The sequence below is a fragment of the Solea senegalensis genome, linkage group LG2, assembly GCF_019176455.1.
Source record: "Solea senegalensis isolate Sse05_10M linkage group LG2, IFAPA_SoseM_1, whole genome shotgun sequence".
NCBI lineage: Eukaryota > Metazoa > Chordata > Actinopteri > Pleuronectiformes > Soleidae > Solea > Solea senegalensis.
This window is the reverse complement of record NC_058022.1, coordinates 33,741,863-33,762,467: the sequence shown is the minus strand read 5'-3', so window position 1 is coordinate 33,762,467 and position 20,605 is coordinate 33,741,863. Positions and strand designations below refer to the sequence as shown.

At 43.2% G+C, this 20,605-nt stretch overlaps 1 protein-coding gene across 1 annotated transcript in view; it reads left to right on the top strand.

Annotated features, from left to right (window-relative positions):
* The first annotated feature begins 524 nt into the window (after nucleotides 1-524).
* The window catches only part of ahr2 (aryl hydrocarbon receptor 2), a 57,805-nt gene continuing 37,724 nt past the window's right edge, over nucleotides 525-20,605 (top strand). The window contains exons 1-2 of the mRNA XM_044014829.1: nucleotides 525-988; nucleotides 10,295-10,482. Of these exons, the coding sequence (XP_043870764.1) occupies nucleotides 930-988; nucleotides 10,295-10,482 (247 nt within the window). The 5' untranslated portion in view covers nucleotides 525-929. The remainder of the gene's footprint in view (nucleotides 989-10,294; nucleotides 10,483-20,605) is intronic.

The window sequence follows — 20,605 nt, the reverse complement described above, 5'->3', positions numbered from 1 at the left end:
AGACAATGTTGCTGAAACACTCGGCCCGTGAAGAAATGGTGAGATTGTGGTTGGCGGTGGTGATCCAGACACACCTCCATCTATCTATCTATCTATCTATCTATCTATCTATCTATCTATCTATCTATTTTATTTGAAGTCCTGAGAAAAAAGTCAGAATTCTGAGATTAAAGTCAGAATTCTGAGAGGAATCTGCATTCTGAGATTAAAGTCTAAATTCTGAGATAAATGACAGAATTGTTGTTAGTTTGTTTTCTTTCTTAAATAGTATATTGCTATTTTTTACATGTGGCCCTAATACTCTTCCGTATAATAATATAATATTTGATAATATTTACAGGATATGTTAAAAACAGTGCTCTTAAGGTCTTCCTGGCTGTGTTGCCGTTTCCCACTCAATCGCATCGGTCTGAGAGTGCGAGCACAGTGGACGACCTTAAATATTTGTACTTACAGTGACACACACACACACACACAAGTACGCACCACGTGCGCGTGCGAGTGCACGCGCTGCCAAACTGAGACGGGAGCAGCGATTCTGTCAGATCACTACGGAGGTGACGGCAGGCAGACGACTCGCACAGAGCGACTCTTCCACCTCCATTTTAACGGTAACGAATGGCGACGTTTACGGACGGACGTACGACAAAGTTCCGTGACTTTGTGAACATGTGACGCGCGCTTTTGAACGTAAGCGTAAGAAAACAAAAGTGGTTTTCTACGCCGGGCGCAGACGGCGCAGACGGCGCGGCTGAGAGGGGGGGTTGGGGGGGAAGAAGAGGGCTTTGAGTTTACGTTTCCCCTGCTCTGTGTTCTCCTCCTACAACACTAGGGATTTGAGTCTTCCGGACGCTGCTGGACTTGTTTTTGTGAGCAACCAAGCCGGGAATAAGGCAGTGTTTGCCCAGTCTGTGTGCGCGGAGTTCACCATGCTGCCGAGCACGACGCTTTACGCTGTGAAGAAACGGAAGAAGCCGGTGCAGAAAATGTAAGTTCACACACTGACACATTTTCCTTCAGAGTTCATAAAACAAACACACCTATGTGCTCTCATTGTGACTGAGGCGTACAATGACTCCATTGTACTCCCCTGACATGATTATTATTATGGTATTATGGGATATTATAAATCTACTCTATTATAAGTATTATAAGTAACAGCCACCTTTCATTCTTTCATTCATCATCCCTTCATTCTAACGTGCTGTTTTTATTCAGACAGTTGAAACATGCAAGAGAGGTTTAGTTTTTAAGGTGGTTACAGCTGTGTAAACACCCCCAGACTGCACTCAGTCACTATGCATTACAGTCTGGATGAGTAGGTTTATAAGTTGTGCTTTTGTCAATAAATGGCTTCAGTTCTGTTCAAATCTTTATATTATACCATGTGAGGCAGCTGGGTTTCTCACACTGATTTGGTGCAAATGTGCTCTCCAGAATGCTCCAGAAACTATTTTCAATAAGCTCTCCTGTGGAGAATCTGGACTCTGCTCTATAGGTGGGAACATCTGTAATATCACCATAGAACCACCTCATGGCTCTACTTGTGATTTAAGTAAACATGCGTATGGCATCTTGTTTCCTTTCTCAGTCCCCTGAAGGGCCTTCGGGGCCAGAGAACTCTTTTATGGACTTTTGTTTTGAATGAATTGGTTTGATTGGAAACAGTTTGTGGTTCTTCTTGAAGATCTGACCAGCACTGACCAGTCAAGTGGTTCCTAACACTCAGTGCTTCGTAATAGAGAAAACCCAGTGGTGAGGATGCAGATTGCACCCAGCTGACACCACCTTCTTTCTCTCTTTCCAAACATCGGATGTTGGAACATGTCGGAGAACCTATAATAGCTTTTGGGTTTCATAAAAATGTGCACATGAGTAGTAGAAAGTTGGCCGGTAAACGTTTCTAATTTTAAAGATGATTACACCCAAATTGAAGCGTAATTATCATTATTATATTGCGTTTCGTACACACTAGACCTTTAAGAGAACACTTTCAGGCCGATTGCAAAGGACACTGCTGGCTTGGTCTTCTTAGATCTTCTTAGATCTTCAATGGTGCTAAATGTTCTGTCATTAAGCTTGGACACGGCCGTGAAGAATAACAATTCACAGTGTTTTTTTTTTTCGTACTGTACTTTAGTTTCTTTGTGAGGAACCTTCTCGAAAAGCAACATGTGCAGCAGACGGCATCAACCACGGTTCCTTCTTCTTCATCTTCATCACTTTTAGACTGGAGTGGAGATGTTCTCAGTTGCATCAGTACGTCTTCTGCTGCAGTAAACTAAATTAAACCTTTTATTTACAGAGTGTCCTTGTTGCTAGGTTTTTGGGAAGTGCTTAGACTCTCTGAGGAGCCGTAGAGAACCTTTTTTAGAGTTTTTTTTTTTAAAGAACTCGAGCATAAATTGTTTACTACAAGGATTTCATTTGCTGTAAAGAGGCCATGGTGAAATAGTGTAATCCCTGAGTGTGAAAATTCCGAGCAGCCACACCGTCCTCCTCCTCCTCCTCCTCCTCCTCCTCACCGTGATTTCTTTACCACTTTGTGATTTCAAACTTTTAACAAACTCAGACAGTGTGTGTGTGTTAACTGCTCCACACAGAACCACAAAGCTAAAGCAGGGAACCATGGCAGAACCTTTGCCAGAACCGTGGTTTCAGTGTGTGTGTGTGTGTGTGGTACTACCTGCATTAATCATAATCAGGACACGGAGCAAGAGCTCTCTCACGCAATGTTTCCACGAGGGAGGGAGGGAGGATGGCGTAATCTGAGACTCGCACTATTTTTTTCTCCTCCTCCTCCTCTGACTGCCACAACATACTTTTTCCTGTCTTTCCTTCTGTGTGTGTGTGTGTGTGTGTGTGTGTGTGTGTTTTCGGGGGGTTGTTTTTCTCCCTCCCTCCCTCGACTCAAATTAACATAGTTCTGTGTCACGCGAACAGTTACGTAAGTCTGCCATGTTCACTCACTTTGGTTTTTTTAAGGAAAACTTTACTCTCTGGAAGTTTATATTTCTTTCTCTTCTTCTGTTGGGGGTGGTGTTAGTGGTATGAGTGAGTTATGAGTGTGTGTGTGTGTGTGTGTGAAAGACTCACAGTCAGGACTGGAGGCGGTGTTACAGCAGCCTTCCCTGAGGCAGTTTACCTTTTTGTTGACACTTGGAAACCAGAACATTTAATTTCTTGGGTCATGTCTGCAAGGAAGGAAAGACAAGTCTAAGTGGTCGATCTGATGGCTGCAGTACATGACCAGAACATATGTGCGACACAAACTCCAATAAAAGTCCTCGGCGTCACTGTGGTCAACGGAGAAAATGCCACTTGAGCGCTAAATTATGACTCTCGGAGGATCTTAAACTGCCAATATTGATCCTGGGAAACAGATCTGGATTAGTTGGCACTTTAATAACCACAGATTCACACAATGTAGGGCTGCAGCTAATGACTATTTTCATAATCAGTCATTTGCCATAAAACAAATTTAATAAGATTTAATGTTTTATTGTTTTGTTCCGTGGAGCAAAGAAAACCCATAAAATAGTCACATTCACTCAGAGAGCTTGTTTTAATTATTACAGAAACAGTCCAGCTGATCAAATCACTTTTTTATAATAGCTGCAAATTAGTTTAGTAATTACATTACATTACATTACATTACATGTCATTTAGCAGACGCTTTTATCCAAAGCGACTTACAATGGAATCAAGTACAATTAGCCAGGGGTGGAATCGAACTTGCGACCATGATGTCTTTGGTACACAAGGTAGGGTCTTAACCACTGAGCCACTCCACCCCTGTAATTGATTAAAAACCCAGATTAATCGCCGCAGCCCTGGTGTGGATATTCTGTTCACATTTGGCAACGCATAAACACGCAGTATAAACACATAAATCATACTGTCGTACACTCTGAGGTGATGATGATTTCATGATGAATTTTTGTTCTCTTTTTTTATACCCTTTTTTTTGATGGTGGGACATCAAAGGTGTCTTAAAGTTCAAGAACAATGCGATGAAGAGAAACAGTCGAGTGGACAATGTTCCTCTGTCGGGCTCTGCTCTGCTCTGGCAGTGAACTGTGGCGCGCGGACACATGTGCGGGTGTTTATGTGCAGTGGTTTTCCCTTTTTTTGCCTGCAGATGCATTCAAGTGCCAGATGATATCTGTGTGACAGCGCTAATGAAAGAGACTGGGCTGAGCTCTGAATGACTGTCTGTCTGTCTGTCTGTCTGTCTGTGTGTCGCTTTGGATGTGACGCCCAGCAGAAGTCACGCCGCTGCGCCCCCGCGGCGCCTCTCTCATGACTCACGCGTGATGGACACATCAGTCTCCCCAACTTTCACTTCCTGGATATAATGACACTCGAACACAGTGATATCATATCAGTGTGTTCAGCTGTTGGTTTGATTTATGGTTTTATTTTGCAAGCGTTTGTGTCTTGCGTGTTGTCACAGTCCAGTGCCAAAGTAGTGCCACGGTTCTCAAACTGTGGCACGTGTCCAAGGTCACCTTAGGTCTCGCTCAGTCCTAATCTAATCTCACTATACAAGTGTGTGTGAAGTATGTGTGAGGAAGAGGGGGATGATGAGAGAGCAGATTATCTTATTGAGAATAAATCTGCCCCCTGTTTTACACCACTGTATTTTAACGTTGGTGGTGATGGATATCTTCTCAAGTTTCGTTTAGTGATGACTCCGCCCACGTTGAGTAGGTACTATTTTGTAGTGGAAAACCAACCTAAACCGCGCTGTGGCGAGTCAAGACGAGGCGAGCTGGGACCGTAGGTAGGAAAGGGGCTTTTATGGCTGTATGTTCAACATACAGTACCACGCTATCCATAAATACATGTGCAGTTATCTCATACCGCCATGTTTCTACAGCAGCCCAAGTGTGTGTGTGTTTTGCATGTACCACTATCATGCAGTACCTTACACTCTTATACTAATATTCTAATAGCACACAAATGCTCTCGTGTCGTGTGCAGTGTTTCACATCGTCACGGCCGGCTACGCGGGACAACGCGTCAACCGTGTACAAAGTTTTTCAGCTGGTTCAGGTGGACTGTATGAACAACAGATGGTGTCGCCGCGGCAACGGCGCTGTGAAGTAACCCCACTGTAGTTCGCTGTAGCCGCGGGGGGCTGTGCCGGGTTCCCACATGGCATTGTGTTTGTTGTTTATCAATCGCACGCCTGCATTTGTTCATTTTTCTGTGCGCTAAAGCATTTGATGGTATTTGATATTGTGACGTACAGAATAGGTAACTGAAGGAAAACCGTATACAGCTCTATACTTTCTCTATATTGCGACTAAAGCCCCCGTACGATGATGCATAAACCAAACTGTCATGTCTATATTATGTATTAAATGGTAATAACTCGTCCCTGTACTTTAAACTAATAAACTACAAGGGCTTTATATAAACATGAACGCCATAAAGACATGTTTTTAAAGGGCTTATTTGATGTGTGTGCAAGCTTTTGATCACCTCTATACACGCAGCGCATTGTCTTTGTTATGGACTTTCGGAGCCGGCTGTCGTTGGTGCTTGTATTTTTTTCCTGTATCGTAACTCGGAGCAGGGGGCAGATGCCAAAGTCGTATTTAGTTTCTTTTGTTCCGCCAAGGTGTTGTTTCCCCGGCCAAGACAAAGTGCCTTTGTGTGAACGCAGGGGAGTGTTTCTTCAAATCCAACACAAGTCCACACACTCACTGTCTCTCTCTCTCTCTCACTCTCTCTCACTCACACACATATGCACATGCTCGCATATGCACGCCCCTTCCAGGAGAGATTTAGTAGATAAAGTGAGAAGCAACAACACTGGCCACTCATTGTTCTTGCAGGGAGTTGAGCCGTCAGGAATGTGGCGATAGTCATCGCTCCTCGATTTCAGATATGTCGTGTTCTGGAGTATTATTGGAAGCAGATGTCTTATTTACAGGAGGGCAGGAAGCCTTTGCCAGGGCAAGTGTCCACATTTTACACATTTATGTTGCAGTAACAGTTCAGGCGTTGCATTCACATGCTTCCCCCCTTTAAAGACTTTTGCCCTAAGGAATAAACACGCTAATGTTAGTTTTCTGCAATGGTGGTAATATTTCAAGGGGAGAAGTTGACTTTTTCTCCCCCCATGAGACATGATATTTTCCTTTCTTGTGTTGGAACAATTCACCTGTGCAACGGATAAATCTTCCTGACCGGCCGGTGAATCTCTCTCTCTCTCTCGCTCTCTCCCTCTAAATCATCTAAATTTAGCACAGGAAGTCTTCTCTTACTCTCAAGGCATAAGCTGACATTGGCAAATAAGCCCTCAGCTATTTACATTGCATATCCATTTCAAACACAGTGCTCGACGTTTCCTTGACGGAGAAGTCAAACAAATGCAGCGACAGAAGCAAACTGGATTCTGTCTGCGGGGCTAGCTGTGCAGGCAGAGTTTGGACTCGATCGGTTAAAAGACACAGAACTGAAAATATGTTTGTCAATGACTGCGTGAAGAAAGATTCTTTCTAATCCAACTGCATCATTTGTGGTTTATCTGCTATTACATGTGTGATTATTTTAGAGGTTCCTTGAATGCACCTCTAAGGTCAATACACTGTGAACCCTGCCTTACGTTCACTCGCTATCATGCACTGTTTAGAGTTTAGAATATCTGAATATTGGACCAATAAAGTCATATGTGAATAATCCATCTGAATTATTGCTAGAGATGCTCATCTGTAGGACAGATATAGAATGTGGTGGTGGTCAAAGGTCAAGTGCCTGACACCTGTCTCTTATCTTTGTGAATGCGATATGACACCTGTCGCTAATTTCATCACATTGGGCAAAAAACTACTACTTTAAGTCAGAGTTTGATCTCATGCTGAAGGTAGGGCTGAATAATTTTTGATGAAATATCAAAGTGCAAGTTTTCAAGTCCTCTCCAGTTTAATGGTCACTGCTTAATAAACTCAAAAATGTGTGTGACACTTACAACATTGAATGTACTAGTAGGCTTTAATGGCATTTAATCGTTCAATTTAACCTAAATTGTACAAAGCTTAAGGAGAAGTTAAAGATATTATTAAGGTGTTTTACATTTTTTAAATTTAAATGGAACTATCAAAAATAGACTTCTTCTTTTATTGTTTGGACATGAAAGCGATTCATTTTTCAGCCACTAAGACACACAAATGGAAAAGCCCACTGTTAAATTGTAAAGTCTAGTTTTTCTCTGAAGCGTCTTTGTTTTTTTGGCTCTAAAGCGCTGCGTTAGTGTTGACGAGCAGAATTTATGTCCTTTTCAAACCAAAGTGATAACTCAAAAATCCATCCAGAACATGTCACACACGTCAAATATAATGACAATAGGGGATTTTTAGGTCCAGCATTGCTGTGACAGTGGTGAACTGCACTGGGGTGTATTCTGGAGGAGGAGGAGGACCAAAACAAGACGAGCAGAAATCAAGAAGACTCGTATCTGTCAGTCTCAGCGGTGTGACTCACTGATAAAATCACCATAAAATACTGGCTTGCTTCCTTGTATCAGCTTTCTGATGAACTCGATTGACTTGAGAAGTCACCAGTTTGTGAGGATAGTGACTGACAAGTTCAGTTCAAGTCGCTCAGACTGTGTGAAAGTGGACAAAAACACCCTTAAACTGACCGGACCAGACCAGACCAGACTAGACCTTGGTGCAAGTGAGCAGCTTCGTCTCATCTGGGTCAAGGTGCACCACACTTTCTCACCTTCTCTAGAGAGAGAGAGAGAGAGAGAAAAAAGAAAGAAAAGCCCTCGTGTGAAGTCTGGTTTGAGTTACAGCGGAGAAGCCGCTGGGCCTGGTCACCAGAGTTCATTTACAGATACAGATACAGACCTGCTGCCAACACCGATCAGACTTTATTTATTTTATTTTATATATTTTTTTAACCACATTACACATGTGCTATAAGTGTGCTTGAAATAATTGAACATGCTTGAATTTCAAATGGAAAAGCTATCAAAACTACAAGCGTCACATCCTGCCTCTTCCTCCCTTTACACCAGGGGTGTCAAACTCATTTTTGTTCAGGGGCCACATAGAGCACAATTTGATCTCAAGGAGGCCGGACCAGTAAAAATAGTAAAGTAATAGCATAATAACCAATGAACAACAAGAACCCCTTTGTTTTTTCTCCTTTGTTTTACATTTACTGAAGGATAATTTTACAAAACATGAAATTTCAACAATATCATGTCTAAATGTACTATTTACACAGCACACTGGATCTATAAAGGCACAAACATTTAGTCACGGGTATCTGGAGCATTTGACATTACGTTTAGATTAGTGGGAAATTTTAACACATTCATCCTGTGGGCCAATTGGACCCTCTGGCGGGCCGGTTCTGGCCCCCGGGCCGTATGTTTGACACCCCTGCTTTACACGATACAAACCGGCCAGATTGGATTTAGCCACAAAGTACAAGAGACAATGTGCAAAGTTTAATGGCCTGAGGAAACGAAGATTAAGGTGTACACGAGCTCCTCTGTGAAACACGGTGGAGTTTATGTCACGGCTTGGACGTCTGGCATGGTTTCTTCTGGGGACGAGCTCAGGGAGTCCAGAGGAAACATGTCGTCTGCCAATTTAAAGAGAGAGATGCAACCAGAGCTGACAGCGGAACCGAAATGACCACGGGGGAAAGAAGTGGAAGGTTTTAGACGAAACAATCGTCGACTGAACGCAAAAGTCTTTCTGTTCCTGCACTTTTGCTTCAGTTGTTTGATATAAAAGCTGAAATCTCTGGTTTTATATTTCTCCTTCGATGTCAAACCTAAATGAAATCCACTGTGACATTACTGCTGTAAGGTGCTGGAAAAGCATTGATTTTGACCTCGGGAAAAGGTGTAAGAATCCTGTATTTTAACCCCTTTAACACCCTAAAGCCTCAAAATATCTGTCTGGACTTTTTCTTTTGCTTATTTTTACCATAAAAGTGCCAGAAAATGTCCTTTTGCTCATTTTTCCAGAATAACTTTCAATATCAGGCAGTTATTAACAAGTTATATTTTTATGTTTAAATGGCGTATTAACAATTTAGAATGAAGAAAAACAAAAACTCTCCAACTGGTGACAAAGACGCTGATTAACACACATTGTTGATTGTATCCAGGACTGGGCAATAATTCAATTAGAACGTATGTTGTGATATGAGTTTCTTCAGTGGCGGTGTAACAGAGGCTCCGTGTGTGTTTTCTGCACGGCACAAACGACGCGTTAACAACCACCCTCTGTCAAACAAGCGCTCATTGTTTTCTTCCTCCATGAAGAAGTTTTGAAACCACATTCGACTGCTTTCATTTACTCTGACTGGAGGAACTAAACCCAGTCCTTAATTATCTGGAATTTAGAGAAAGATAATTACCGATACTGACAAGACATTTTCAATATTGATAATTGTCAGTTTGTTTACATCAAGAGAAAACTAATAATTGAGTGTGTTGTCCTATTAGTTTCCATGGTTACCCTCATGTTTGGTCAATACTGATGATCCCCTGTGTCAGAAACTTTCAGTTTCGTGCTTAGTGTAAATACACGTGACCTTTTTTTAAATGGTATAAATCTGATTTAGGAAGGAAACCATCCATTTCCTCTGCCTCAGTGAGTTTGTAAACGGAGTGCGCCGAGCACTTCAACAGTCCATAAATCTCCGGCTGCAGTCTAATGGAGACAAATAGAGACGCTCTCGTCGCTGGAAGTCTTGTTTCACTCGCAAAGCGCCGCGTCGGCAGAGCGGAGACGTTGCACACAGGTGATAAATAAGACATCAGGCTGCTCACCTGGTTACCCACGGCGACACTAGCTCTACAGCTCTGCTGCCTCTGGAGAGTGAGGATAGTCTGGGATTAAAATAACCCGGGCCTGTGTGGTCTGATTATATGTTGTTGTTTGTTTCTTTCGTGCAGATGAAGATGATGGATGAGGAAAAAAAAACACTTTATTGTGTGTTTTTATTTCAGAAAATTGAGAATCTGGACTCATTGTTAGGAAAAAATGGAACTTATTTTTAACTGGCACAAGTGTGTGTTATGTTTTGGTGAAGTGGATAAATGGTGTGTGTCACATTCTTCTGCGCAACATCTCTTGAGTTTTATTTACGCATCGTTTCAGTTTATTCCAGCTTCTTTTTCAAGGAGGCAAAGCTGAACTTGTTTATGTGGTTTTTAAGTCCCTAAGTCCTATATTTTTGTCCTCTGTTGACCACACTTGTTCCTAAAATAACTTCCTGAATTCTAATGTTTTCTCTGCTTCTGTATCCGCAGCCCCAAACCTTCACCTCCCGATGGCATCAAGTCCAACCCGTCCAAACGGCACCGGGACCGGCTCAATGGCGAGCTGGACAAGCTCACCAGCCTGCTGCCCTTCACGGAAGAGGTCAGGACGCGGCTGGACAAGCTGTCCGTGCTGCGCCTCAGCGTCGGCTACCTGAAGGTCAAGAGCTTCTTCAATGGTGAGTGTGTGTGCAAGAGGATGTTTTTTCTGCTGGAAGTGGATGGGCTGCATCGTCTGTTTTTTTGTTTACATTGTTGTGCTGTCGGAAACAGAACGCATGACCGTTAAGAGTGACGGACACTCTGTCGGGAGATGTTTTCCCACCACAGAGATGTACGCGACAGACCAAGCAGTGTACTTTAGTGAAAAGTGTTTATCCTAAGCTTCTTTTAAACCAAGTTTTAGTTCCATTAACTGTCGTAAACAAGAGAACACGATTCTGTTAGACATCCTGTATGTGTTTTAGCTCAAATTTTAAAATGTTCTACGGGCTGAAATGACAGTAAAATGGCTGATTTAGGGTAACTCCTATGTTATAAATCAAGTTTTGTCATAAAAGGATGTGGAAGGTTATGGAATAAGTGTTTTTCAAATGTTTTTCATATGTATATGTGTATATATATATATATATATATATATATATATATATATATATATATATATATATATATATATATATATCTTTATATATATATCTAGAAATTCTGCCGTATTTCTGTCAACATGGCGCAGGGAGGCTTGAAGCACATGGGAGGTTATTCCCGTTTCCACTGAGCTTCCTCACATTGTTCTCTGACCTCTTTTGAAAATAGCAGCAACGATGGGAGACGACGTGAAAGACGAGGTCCCTATTTACAGTATGGACAGTGTGTGTGTGTGTGCGTGTGGCGGTGTCATTAGCCCCGGGAGGTTATATCAGTGCAGTGCTGTGAAATTCACCGTCGCTTGTCCTATATTTGAAGCCACAGCAACAGGAGGTGTGAAGTGAAAAGAAAAGCATTTCACTGGTATACATGTTGCCGAGGAGATGATCTGTACACACACACACACACACACACGGGCGCCGGGCTTGTTCATAAAATCCCAGTGGAGACTTTACCCCGAAAGCACAATAACCCACTGAGCCTTGCATCATGAAAATTGAGGTCATGACATTATACACTGCTGCTGTAAGAGGGTTAAAGACCTGGTTCTCGCGTCGAGGCGACAATTCTGCAAAATGCCACTCAGTGAGTTAACTTCACACCACCATTCGCATGATTTGCTGCGTGAAATATCCCGCGGTGACTCGAGCCCCTCTCCAGCTGTTTGAGAAATGTGATCACACGCACCACTGCTTCATCAAAAGCTCCGCGGTCAAACCTGAGGACGTGTAACCGAGCCAAGCCAATCCCGCGCTGTGACCACACACACTGTCAGCGCTGTCCTCGTCTTGTCGCGTCGCGTCCTCAGACTCTGAAAGTCCTCTTGGTTTTAAAGGAGAGGAAAGGAATTGGGCTTGTGTAATCAAGTCCTTCCTATTCAAAAGTATCGAGTGTGAGAGTGCGACAGGAACACGCGTGTGTGTGTAAACATATCAGTGTGCACCTGTTCTGCGCTGTAGGTTAAAGAATGCTAGTGCACTGTACACATGGATGTTCTCAGTGTGTGTTTGCACTTCTGCAAATCCCCCAGAGGGGACATATTTTTTAAGACTTTTTTTTTTTTTTACGTCTGATGATAAACGATTGGTCAGTTGACAGTTTCTCTGTTTATTGTCGGTTAAAAAGAGAGCTCTGGGAGGCTTTAATAGCCATTCTCACGATGTTATTGATATTATTCATTCGTTTGGAGTCGTGTTTTGAAATAAAAGTCTGTTTTGACTCCATCTTTGTGTCTCTGTGACCTCCCGAGATGTTTATTTGGCTCTTTATCGGCCAAATGCTCCACGATGTCCACCTGCTCGTCTCTTGCTCCTCAAGTGAACAGTAGATTATTTGTGCTTTTTACTCTGCTGCTGCTGTACGGGAATAATAAAACTGCTGCAGTCGTCGTATTGGCTTGAAAATGAATCGCTCAAACTCATCATCATCGGCACTGACTAACGGCCCCATCAACCCCCCTGTGGGCAGGTTGTGGTCTCAACTCCTCGTCTCTTTGATGTGTGTAGAACGCGGTCTCGTCTGCAAACACAATCGAGATTTCCACTCTGCCTCTGTGTCTTTGTTGCCAGTGGAAACGAGACACCAGAGCTGCTGTTGCTTTGGAACAATCAATTATTTGGCGGCGTCTGTCACCTAAAGTGTCGGCGAAACAAATACACTGGGCGTCTGGTTGCTTTTTAGACGGACGGCTCTGTGTCAGTGTCGGTGTAAGGCCAGGTGGTACAGTAGCGCTTTTATTTTGAAAATGAGATCAGAGCTGGGGGTTGAGTTCTCCAAAGTGTCGTACCATCAAAACCGTGATGAATTACAATGAATCCAAACCGCACTCATCGTCTCATTTTTACTCTCACTGGTGAATCCATGTAGAGACATTGTTCCCAGACACAGTGTATATACAATTCCATCCAATTATCATTCAGCAAATGACAGAGTGGAGTAATTTCATTGATAACAGCTTGGCCCAGTAGCGACTCATTTTTTTGTCTCAGATTGCAACACACACTCTCTCTCACACTCACACACACACACACACCGTAGCTTATTTATTGCAGCGATTATCAGTTGACAGGTTGAGAACAGATCGTTCAATTAGAACTGACGAGGAGTTCTTCTCTTTTCACTGACATGCCTGTGAGCAACATATTGGGAGAGAAAAAATAAAAACATATATGAGACCTGAACATATTCATAGTGGCTGCTGATGAGAACAAACACACACACACACATATATATATACAAACACGGCTTCCTCCACCCCATTTCTTGGCCACCGATCCGTCACACTCCCCTCACAATAAGCCCCACCCGTTTCCTGTGGGGGCCCCTGCAGCACCCCGGGGCCCCTTTTCCTCCTCGACTCCTCCGCCTCCTACAGCAGGGGTGGCGTGTGTGTGTGTGGGGGGGATTTTTTGCACGGCAGGACAACTCAAGGCTTTATCCATTCATACTCTCACCGTCACCACATTTTTCTTCTTTCCTGCTCCTTCAAAGGCTTCTTTTAAAGTTAATGTTTAGTGCAAACATGAGACATTCATTTAAGGTGCATTGTGGCTCTTGTTATTATCGGTATCTGTGGCTTTTGAAGGTATTAAGCCGCCCTCGTTACTGTTGCTTTTGAGCTTTTATGTAATTACAGGTTCGCTTGTCATTGTCCGCGTCCTAATGGACTCCTCCGGGCTGCTCGGCTGCCCCGGGATCTTTCATCATTCCTGTTTTATATCCCTCGCAATCAGTCCTCCCATTATCAGTGTTTTTCAGCTCGTTTTTTATTTATAAAACACATTAAAACCCACACAAGTGGAGCTGCGGCGGTTTAGAAGACGAGGGTATTGAAACAGCAAAGTTGAAGAGGCTCTTTTTTGTAGTTTGACATATGTTCTGTTCAAAAAAAGAGCTGGATAATTATATATAGAAAGTATGTAGACATCAAAAGTGAAGAGGACGGTGCAACGATTAAAACGAGAGACGTTATGTACTCGCAGGACAATAACATTTGAGTTTACGAGGCGATCTTAAAAGGTAACGGTAACCCTGATACAAAGCAGCTGCTCCAGTCGCTCCAGAGATGTAGACTTGCCTTGTCTGTCTAAATGTAATGTAATGTAATTTAATTTAATTTAATTTAATGTAATTTAAACTCAGTGCATCAGTTCAGCCTTTGTCTAACACCGACTGACCAGAGATTACCGCAACTAAATGAGTGTAACTTGCAATGCTGCATTTTATGATCACTTGAACGAAGTTTGTTATTATGTTCGAGTACTCGATTCGTCGGGAAAGTAGTGGTTTTAGATCATTTGCTGACATTTCTTTTACATTGTTAAAAGTAAAAGCATGTTCCCACTCAGGCAGGAAGAGGACAGGAAGTTGCTCCAGTTTTTCCAACTTTCCAACAAGACAACACCCCAAAAAATGCAGATGATTCACAGGCTTAATTGCCCCGAGAACTAAATCACAGTATCTGAACTGCTTCCCAAAGCAGGGATGTGAGGATCTCCTTTGTTTGCTGCTGGGTGAACTCTCCACAGCCGCTGTGTGTGTGTGTGTGTGTTTGTGTGTGTGGCCTCGGTCCTAATTTTAACGGCAGCTGGAGTTTCTCAATTAGTTTATTCACTGGGAAGAACCACAAGACCTCCAAGACAGAGGAAACCTGTGTCATCCGCCAAAGACTTTCTGAGTACAATGGGACCTCTACGTGTCACTGCGGCGACGCTTTTCATGACACAGCACTGCAAACACTGTGGCACCAAAACATATTGACATGTTTTAATTGTCAATATTAATCTGGCTAATATTGTCAATATTAGCCGCATTCATTTAATGCAGAGTCAATGATGTAAACACATGATAAGGTGGGGCTGTCCACGCGCGTATGGATTAGACGTCACCGGATTAAAGTCAGCGCAGCCTCGGAGAATTTGCCTGGCCACATCGCAATTTAAAAAGATTTCCCCCGGCTTAGGAAAACACCCGAGCTTGTCTACGCTTTAAAGGTAGTATGAACAATAGTGACATCTTCCTTCTGTGCCAGAGCCAAATAATGACAATAGCAATTAAAACCAATCAAGGGAACATAAATTTAAGGATAATGGAATAACCAGAGAGAGAGGCCATCAGTAATTAGTTAAGTCAGAGTATAGCAAATAAAGACCGCACCCTGAATGCGTCACTTAAATCAAACAATGTTTGTTACCGAAGGCGTACGTCCTGGTGCCAGAACGTGGCCGGCTTCGGCGGTTATTACCGTGGACTAATGAGTGCGGACAGGTTGTGATTTGGCTCACGTTGGAACCAAGTAAAAAACAGGTACAAGTACTATCCCTGAAGTGTATCGTGGAAAAGCACCAGTCGTTCTTTATCACAGTTCAAAGTTCTTCTGCTGCTTCTTCTCTTAATTTGAAAAAGGTTGAAAGGTTGCAATGCTGCCACTGCGTGCCATTCTTGCAAAACCTTGCCGCCGCGGTAACCGTCGTCGGGAGCTCGTTCCCCAAATTTACCCCGTCGACATCCGACAACATCTGACGGTATCTAACGTTTAAAAACTGACAAACGTTAGTTACTTACAATTATAAGTTCTAGACGGACAGCGATTACAAGCCTGTGACTACTTCCGGTCCGTTGCGCTGTCACGCCAACACTCAGTAGCCAATCAGCAGACAGCTTCCTAAGCCCCGCCCATGGCACGATCGCAAACAAAAAACCACGACGCAAAGAACAAATCCGGGAGTGCAAAGAACAAGTGTCGATGTTTAATTGGCTTCTTAAAAAGTGTTGTTTGAAATCTAATTCCCGCACAGTCACTGTGTTGCATTGTGGGTCATTTTAGTCCTCAGACTAAAGAGCAAGAGGAGTGACCTCATGTGTCTGCTGAAACAGAAATGATGACATTCACAGAGTGTCTGGTAAAGTCCTGGTAAATCCCTCGTCGTAAAACAGTCAGCGTCTGTCTGAGGGTGAATTTCCCAGCATGCCGCAGCGGACAAAGGCGACCCGGGAGTGTAAAGGCTCATGGGAAGGTCCAGGCGGACACATCGGTGCAGCAGGATGTGGCTGAGAAAGGAATCGCTCTGTGTCCGTCCACCCCGTCCCGTGTCTGTCGCCCCCGGGGGGGCCGAGCTGCAGGATCGAGCTGGGAAGCCACTGGGAAACGCCCGGAGGTTTGATCCCATGGCTGCTGCTCACAACGCCGGCATTGTTCATAAAGTATGAACACTGTCTGAACCAGACCTCCCTCTTGTTGAGACACGGCTCTGTCTTTTATCCTCAGAGCTCGTGCCCCGTGTCTCTGTAGCTGCTTGCTTTATTTCATGCTCTCCTTCTGTGACTCTTTCTTTGCTTCCCTTTGACTGTGAACGTTATTATTGGCTGTGTAAACTAAAGAGATAATGTGCTTTTCCCCCTAAATGTTTATCTATTTATGACCTTACATGCTTCAGGTCACCTGACTCATCTTTCTTCATCGTGTATATATTCGCTGTGATATTGTTCATATACGACATAGAAAGCTCCTCGATGCCTGCTGGGGGACCTCTGCTGAAAAAGACCTTTGTTAGAAGAGACTGTTTACATTTCAGGTCGAAAAGTTAATCAGAAGACCACAAAAATGCACTACAAAGGGACACAAAATGGCCGCACGGAGACACCAAAGGGATGCAAAACAACTGCAGACACACAACGTTGCCTCAAAACAACTGCAGTGAGAAAAGACACAAAACTGTCCCCAAGACATGCAAAAAAAAATGACCACAATAAGACCCAAATGAGTAGGTAACGTTTCAAGTCAAAGAAAACCAATGAGGGATCTTTTTTTTCTGCATGTCAGGCAAATATTTGCCCCCCTAAAGTAGTTGTTTAGTTTGGGTATGAAGGTTCCTCTCCTCCTCTTCACGTCCAGAGTGCTTGAGTTTGAGGTTGCAACATTTTTCCACAGTTTGGATTTTATTTGGAAGAGAAGTCCGATGATGAGGCCCCGGCGCAGGAGAGCTCTGGCTTTTGCTGAGCCATAATTTGTGGTCTTATTATAGCTCCGCTGAACTTCCCTCCTCTGCTTGGGCCCCTTGGGGGGGGGCATGTATGCATGTATGTACACACACTTTTTCTCCCCTCTTTCTTTCTTTGTTTCACATTCAGTATTTCCTTGTTCTGTGTGTGTGTGTGTGTGTGTGTGTGTGTGTGTGTGTCTTCCTCCTCCTCCTCCTCCTCCCCTCCTCTTCTTCCACCTCCATGTATTTTCCAGATGTGTTTCCAGAGGGCAGTTTTCGGGATTCCCAGCAGGTCGTCGTACCTGCTTGAGGATGCCGAGCTTCCTCTATCTGACTCTTGAGACTTCCTCAAAACCTCCAGCCCGACCCGTCATATGTGTCGTTGCTGAGGAGGAAGAGTAGATTCCTGACCGGCAGCTATCAAAACAATCTCCACTCAGAGTCGATTTATTTCACCTGTAGAAGAAACACTTGTAAAATGTTGTCTTGGCTGCAAGTACAACAGTTTTAATGCGTTACATGGAAGAATCTTGAGTGTCAAGCTTTGATTTTCACCACATTTTCCCGGCAGTGCCTCCTCCTCCTCCTCCTCCTCCTCCCCCCCACACCTCTTTCTTTTTCCCCCCTGGTCTTTGAGTGGCAGGCCGAGCCGAGGCGTTGACGGACAAAAACCGGTGTTGGCGTCGACTGTTGTGGTTGTTGCCGAACAACGACATTGTGCAGTGACATGTGTCTGTCTCACACACACACACACAGACACACAAAAATAACACATCAGCACTTCGCTCTTAAAACACAAGGGTGAAGTCCCACTGCAGATTCACATGCAGATTTTGGCAGTCGTCCTGAGCTGGGGTAACCGCTGTCAGGAAACAGATGCCAGGCTGAGCAGCGTTTGCCCCTGATGAGGCAAACTGAAGTGCAGTTTAATGAATTCTTTGTTATCCAGAGCAGAGAAATGAAGAACATATTCACATTTAAGAAGCTTGAACAATCAGAAATCTTGTTTTAATCATGAACAAAAACTTCAAACCGATTATCGATTATCAAATTAGTTGTCGATTAATTGGAACGTCAATATTTGTGTTGGCATAAAAGATGGAGTCCGACAGAACAGAGAGAGAGTCTTAAGAAAACACTGCCACAGACCGGTTTTGTCACAACAGAATAAAATGGAAGCAGCCCATATTTCAGGTGTCAGTCACGTTCAGTACAGTAAGAGGCCAGATTAGAAATAATAACCAGTGAGTGGATTTTGTTTGCTTATTATTATAATAATAATAATAATAATAATAATAATAATAATAATATGTGGTCCTGGTCCTGGAGAGGGTCTGGATTGGAGACCTGGGATGCCTCTGGTGTGTCCAGCGTGATAGCATCAGAGCTGCAGACCAGATCTTGATGGTGGATCGCAGTCAAAACACAGGCATGGTCGTGTAAGAACCTGTCCAGGCATCTGGGGAAGACCTTTTGTGTGCGTTTGTGTAGCGCAGAGTCACTGTTGCAATCAATTTTCGCTGTTTTATTTATTTACTCATTGTAATGTAAACTCTGGCTTGTTACATGGGATTTATTCCATGTCTTTTGTGAAGTGCTTTCCGTTTCCCGTCTCCCTCCTGTCTCTGTTTTTCTTCTCTTTCTCTGTCAGGAGCTGTAATGCTAAGCTAGACGGATGCTTTTATTAGTCTTTAAATACAAGTATATAAGTGTCACTGCTTATTGGAATTCTATTGGACATATTTTATGTATTTTCAGTGAGATAAATGAATCAAGAGAATAATCAGATTCATTTATAATGAACTAGAGAAAGCACTCACGCAGGGCTGGAATATTTAATTTAATTTCCAGCTCTTTAAATGTGAATAATTCTGGTGTCTTTGCTCCATTTGAAAAGAAATCAATATTTTGAGTTGTTATTTATCCTGATATTTTGATCACCGATTCATTCAAAACAAGATTTCTGATTGTTTCAGCTTCTTAAATGTGAATATTTTCTTCATTTCTTTGCTCCATAAAACAAAGAAATCATTAAAACTGAATCATTTCCAGACATTTTTTTAACGTTTTCTGACATTTTATGGACCAAACGTACCAAATGACTCGAATAATGGTGAAAATAATGCAGACCTCTCCATCCTCAGTGAGCAGTGACTGCAGCTTTTGACGTTTTCTCTCTTTTTTTGCCACCGGAAAAATCTGACGCGTGATGTCACTTGAATTCAGCTTAAACAACAGAAATTAACCGAAATAAGTGACTCCAGGAATAAATAAGCTCCCAGCTACCCTGTATTTCCCCCCGCATCCTTTCAAATCCAGACATGACTAATCAATCGCACGTGTACCGTCCTATCTTAGGTGTGCTTTTGTTTTCGTGCCACGCTGTTGTTTCTGTGCTGAGCTTTTTTTATTCCTCACGCGGCGAACAATCATAAAGCTGGCAAACAATCAAACAACCTTTTTTTTTCCCTTTTATCTCCCCCGCCTGCCACCGATGACTAAATGCTAAGTCAGTAAAACTCGGTAAAACACCTGCCGGTCAGAAATGCCTTTTATTTTATGTACCAGTTCATTGCTGCAGGAGATAATGGAGCAGAATTAGTCGTAGAATCCTTTTGTTCTTCATTTGCAGTCGGGTCTCGCTTCCTGTTGTTCGCTCAATTGCCGATTTGCATCGTCGCCTTGCTCAACTGTCCCCACAAACCTCATACAAACAACTGAGCGGAACACACACACACACAGAGATGTGTTTTTTTACCCGGAAGGAAACAGGCATTTGTTTGTATATGACAAGGACAAGGCCCGTCATAAAGTGTCAACACAGGTTGAGACACATGGACACATGTTGACACGTGTAAAGGTGGATAAAGTTCACATTAAGGTCTTCCTTATGCAGCTTTGGGGGGCAGCTTTGAACAAAAAGTTGTTTTTTTAATATTCGCCGCACATTCTGCGCACACAGTGGTTTACAGAGAGACACACGAAGTCAGAATAAACAATAATAATTACGATGGCAGAATTACAAAGAAGAAAAGTAGATAAAACAGCAGGAGCGACATAGACCATGTTTAATAAAAAGCAGCGTGTGGAGCAAATGAGTCCAGATTGATCGGTGCCTGGAACCCGACGCGGCATCACATGCTTGTCAGTTAAAGGGGAACCTGTAAAACACGTTGACTAATCTCTCCTCCTGTGTCTTACAGGAAGTTATGTTTGTCAGAGGAAGTCGGGGCGGGAGGAAGCGCCTGGGGCAAAGTCGCGGTAGAGAGAAAGGTGTCTGCTAACCTCTGATCCAGCCACAGCCTGGGGGTCGGAGAGCGAGAGCGAGAGAGAGAGAGTTTAACAGAGCTCGGACGAGCGCTGAAGACAGGCGTTGTTATTTTAAGTACAGGACACCGTGTGCTCGTCGGGCTTGTGGTTTCTCTATCTTGAATTTCAGTTGCAATTCACACAGGAACAAAAAAAACGAGAGGTCCTAATTAAAGTATAGCACTCGAACAAAGATCAAGCAAGAGGTTTGCATGCGTGCTATCAGAAAAAAAGTTTAAAAAGACAAATGAAGCCTTTCAGGTCAGCGCTGCGCTCTCTCATCGCCAAAGGTCTGCAGGATTTCCTCCTAATTAAGCACGACAGCAGCTGATTTCAATCTTCACCACAACAGCCTATAAATAAAATG